The sequence below is a fragment of the Juglans regia genome, unplaced genomic scaffold (assembly GCF_001411555.2).
Source record: "Juglans regia cultivar Chandler unplaced genomic scaffold, Walnut 2.0 Scaffold_125, whole genome shotgun sequence".
NCBI lineage: Eukaryota > Viridiplantae > Streptophyta > Magnoliopsida > Fagales > Juglandaceae > Juglans > Juglans regia.
This window is the reverse complement of record NW_023342915.1, coordinates 4609-8081: the sequence shown is the minus strand read 5'-3', so window position 1 is coordinate 8081 and position 3473 is coordinate 4609. Positions and strand designations below refer to the sequence as shown.

General features: G+C 33.8%; 1 protein-coding gene across 1 annotated transcript; it reads left to right on the top strand.

Annotated features, from left to right (window-relative positions):
- Positions 1-606: 606 nt before the first annotated feature.
- Positions 607-2825, top strand: LOC109007657 (glycine-rich protein A3-like). Its single transcript, XM_035686901.1, has 3 exons — positions 607-713; positions 1502-1821; positions 2382-2825. Exons 2-3 carry the CDS (start codon positions 1530-1532, stop codon positions 2585-2587), a joined length of 498 nt encoding a protein of 165 aa, XP_035542794.1. The 5' UTR covers positions 607-713; positions 1502-1529; the 3' UTR covers positions 2588-2825.
- The last annotated feature ends 648 nt before the right edge of the window (positions 2826-3473 follow it).

The window sequence follows — 3473 nt, the reverse complement described above, 5'->3', positions numbered from 1 at the left end:
ATATGCAATTTCATTACAAGAAAAACAAGTATTTGTGGTTGATTATTTGCTATGAGAATGACTATATATTTGCGACCAAAACAGACTTATTTAAACAAGAAATAGTCATTTTTGTAAAAAATAACAAGTCACAATTAAGCAGTTTTATTGTAGTGAATTTGATAAAAATTCACTCATAGATGAATTTCAATATCTAAAAAAACAAATCATGCAGTGCTCTATTTTGATAGTTGATTGAACTGAAATTAACATATATTAATTAAGAGTCAATTTATTTACGTCATTTTTTGTTTATATTATGTTATAACCGAATAGATACAAGTTTATTTTCAATATAAATCAAAAATCTAATTAATATTATTTGACCTTCATTATTTTAATTTGTTAAAACCGAATAGATACAAGTAGATCCCGGCCGTGCATTGTTTGGACATATATATTGACTAGTGGCGCACGTACGATGATATGTTTGTACGTACCCAGATCATAATCTGGGGACAAGCTCACGGGATCATATATAAAACAAAACACCTCAATATACTAGCTAGCTAGCTTTATACTATAAAATGGAATAGACGCGTTGAAGCAACGCATTCCTGACAAATGATAGCAACCACCACTATATATGTATATATATACGGGGAAAGGAGAATAACTCAAGCGTTCCATTGTGAAGTGAGGGAGCTCTTGCCTTGAATACTCCATTCTAACAGGCAAGCTAGCTTCAGCGTTCTTTATGATCTTCTTATATTAATCGTTTAATAATCTTTCTTTCCAATTCTATTGGCCGTTGTTTATATGTTTGTGTTTGTGGCATTGGTAGATCATGACATATACATGATATATATATATATATATATATATATACATGATGCCAAATAGAAAATACCGCAATAATTAGACATTCCATTGCCATATATGCATCCGTTTTCCATGAATAATAAAGAACTGCATGTCAAGAACTAGGGCTGAATTTAAAGAATGATGTATTGAAGAGTTTCTTTCGATCGGTTTCTATTGATTGCTAGTGTTTCCCCAACCAGCAGCTTAATTATATCCGACAACCATAAAAAGTATTAGTAATCTTAGTAAGTGTAATAACTAGCCAGATGATATGGCTGATGATCTTGTCTTCTTGTTTCTTGCTGCATGAGGAAGCTGGAAAATATATTTTGATGCTCGTTGGATTAAATTGTTTATCCGATTGATTTTGGTTCTTTACTTAGTGGTGATCTTAGTTTGTGTGATATGCAGTTTTTATGTCTGCTTATGTTGTACTTACGTCTATTAGCCAATTAATTAACTTTGAGAAATGATATTTGTAAGCATAGAATAGAATGCGTAAACACTGCATAATTATTTTTAAAAAAATAAATAAATATAAATTTTATTATTTTTTAAAAAGATTGTGCAGCGTTTGCGTACTCCACCATTATATGTAGCATTGATTATTAAGTTTATGTTTTTGTTTCCATCTATATATACGTTTGCAATTTTGTAGCATTTTACTGCGATCGAGTTGAAGAAAAATGGGAGGTGGAAAAGACAAGCATGGTTACCAGTCTAGTGACAAAGGCCTGCATTCAAACCTTGCTGGATATGGTGCTGGAAATGGTGCGGGATACTACCCTCCACAGGGATATCCCCCTCAAGGATATCTCCCTCAAGGGTATCCCCCACAAGCCTCCTACCCACCATCTGGATATCCTCCTCCTCTGGTTGGATACCAACCAGCCGGATATCCTCCCCCCGGTGGATACCCTCCACCAGCCTATCCTCCCCCATCCGCTTATCCTGGTTCATCAGTTCCATATCATTCAGGTATGACATTTTCTCACTTGGGAAACTAGAATCCTATAGATAGCTATGCATGCATTGTACTGTCAGATATTAATTCAATAAAAATTTATACAGATGCATTTTTTTTGCATAACGTTTTTAATAAAGTACTAGTATTATTTTATAATTTTAATTGATGTTTGACTTTGTTGGATTTGAATTAAAAAATAATAATATCTTATCGAAGAATTGCATAAAAATTGTAAAGTAGTTATATCTGAATCATTTCCCATCCGATAAGGATAAGTTATTATATGGTAGTCTCTATGCTACAAGAAAACTGTTTATTTGTAATCCGTTATTTTCAGCAAAATGACTATTTCCAGCTAAAATGAATTGATTTCAGTCACAAATAATTATTTTCATCACAAAAAAAAATGTCAAAATATCCGTTTTTCTTGTAATATGGCTAGATATATGGACAATGGATTCATTAGATTGTATTTTTTTTTTTCCTTTCAGGTCTGTTAGTAGTGGTGTAGCTGCCATTTAATTAATTATTCAATCATTGTGATTGTTTCTGAGAATCAATATTATAACAGGGTATGGATCAATGGGAGGATTGCTAGCAACGGGTGCTGCTGCTGCAGCTGCTGCTTATGGTTCTCACCAGCTCTCCCACGGTGCTCATCGTCCAGGATATGGGGGTTACTATGGCTATGGTCACGGAAAGCTTAAGCATGGGAAATATGGCAAGCGCTGGAAGAATGGCATGCTTGGGAAACATAAGTACAAGAAATGGAAGTGATGCAGTGTGTATCAGTAGATGCAATGTTCCTGGGGAGCTCAAGGCTTGAATGTTCTTAGCAAGCTTGGGGAACTTGTCCTTTATTAGTATATGGTCTTTCTAAAGAACCATAAATAATCGTCTTTTATGTATGAAAATGGCACGGCTAGTATTAGTATAATCGTTGTTGCTCTTGTTTCCTAAAGAGATATGCAAACGTCTCATGAATAAAAGAAGGCTGGATTTGGATTTTTTTTCCCCCTATGGTTTCATGTATGCATGGTTTCTGACTGAACTTCGCCTCAAGTTGCAGCCACTCGGTCCCTCATAAAGTTCAGAGGGTTTATAAGTTCAAAAATTCCACAGAAACATATTATCTATATAATTTTCGAATCATTTTCTTTACTCATATTAGGTTACGTCAACCATTTTCCTAATTAATTTTAGTATAAAATGTAGAAGGGCCTGGTCCATTAGTAATGGAAGGGCCATGCCAAGTAAGGAAGTTGAAGACAAACCAACCTGGAAAGTGATAAAGGCAAAAGTAATGAACTGACATATTTTTGTGACATAAAACAACTATAATGCAATTAAAAAGGATAGATAAATCATAAAGCAAAATAGATAATTTCAAAAGGGAAAAAAAAGAGATAGATACAAAAGAAGAGTACTTGTACAGATGAAGATACGTGTTCTCTCTTCCAGATACTCTCTTTAGACTCCTTTATTCACCTCTAAATTCCAGACTTTTATAAGAACCACATAGTCTTCAACCTGTCCTTTAACCCTAATTTTTTTATTGTACTACGAGCTATTTGAGGTCATAAGAGACTCAAAAATAAAAAAAAATATTACTGTGGATTTCGCCTTCAAAAGACCCATGGTGGTAGGCCTTTATGTCGAACTA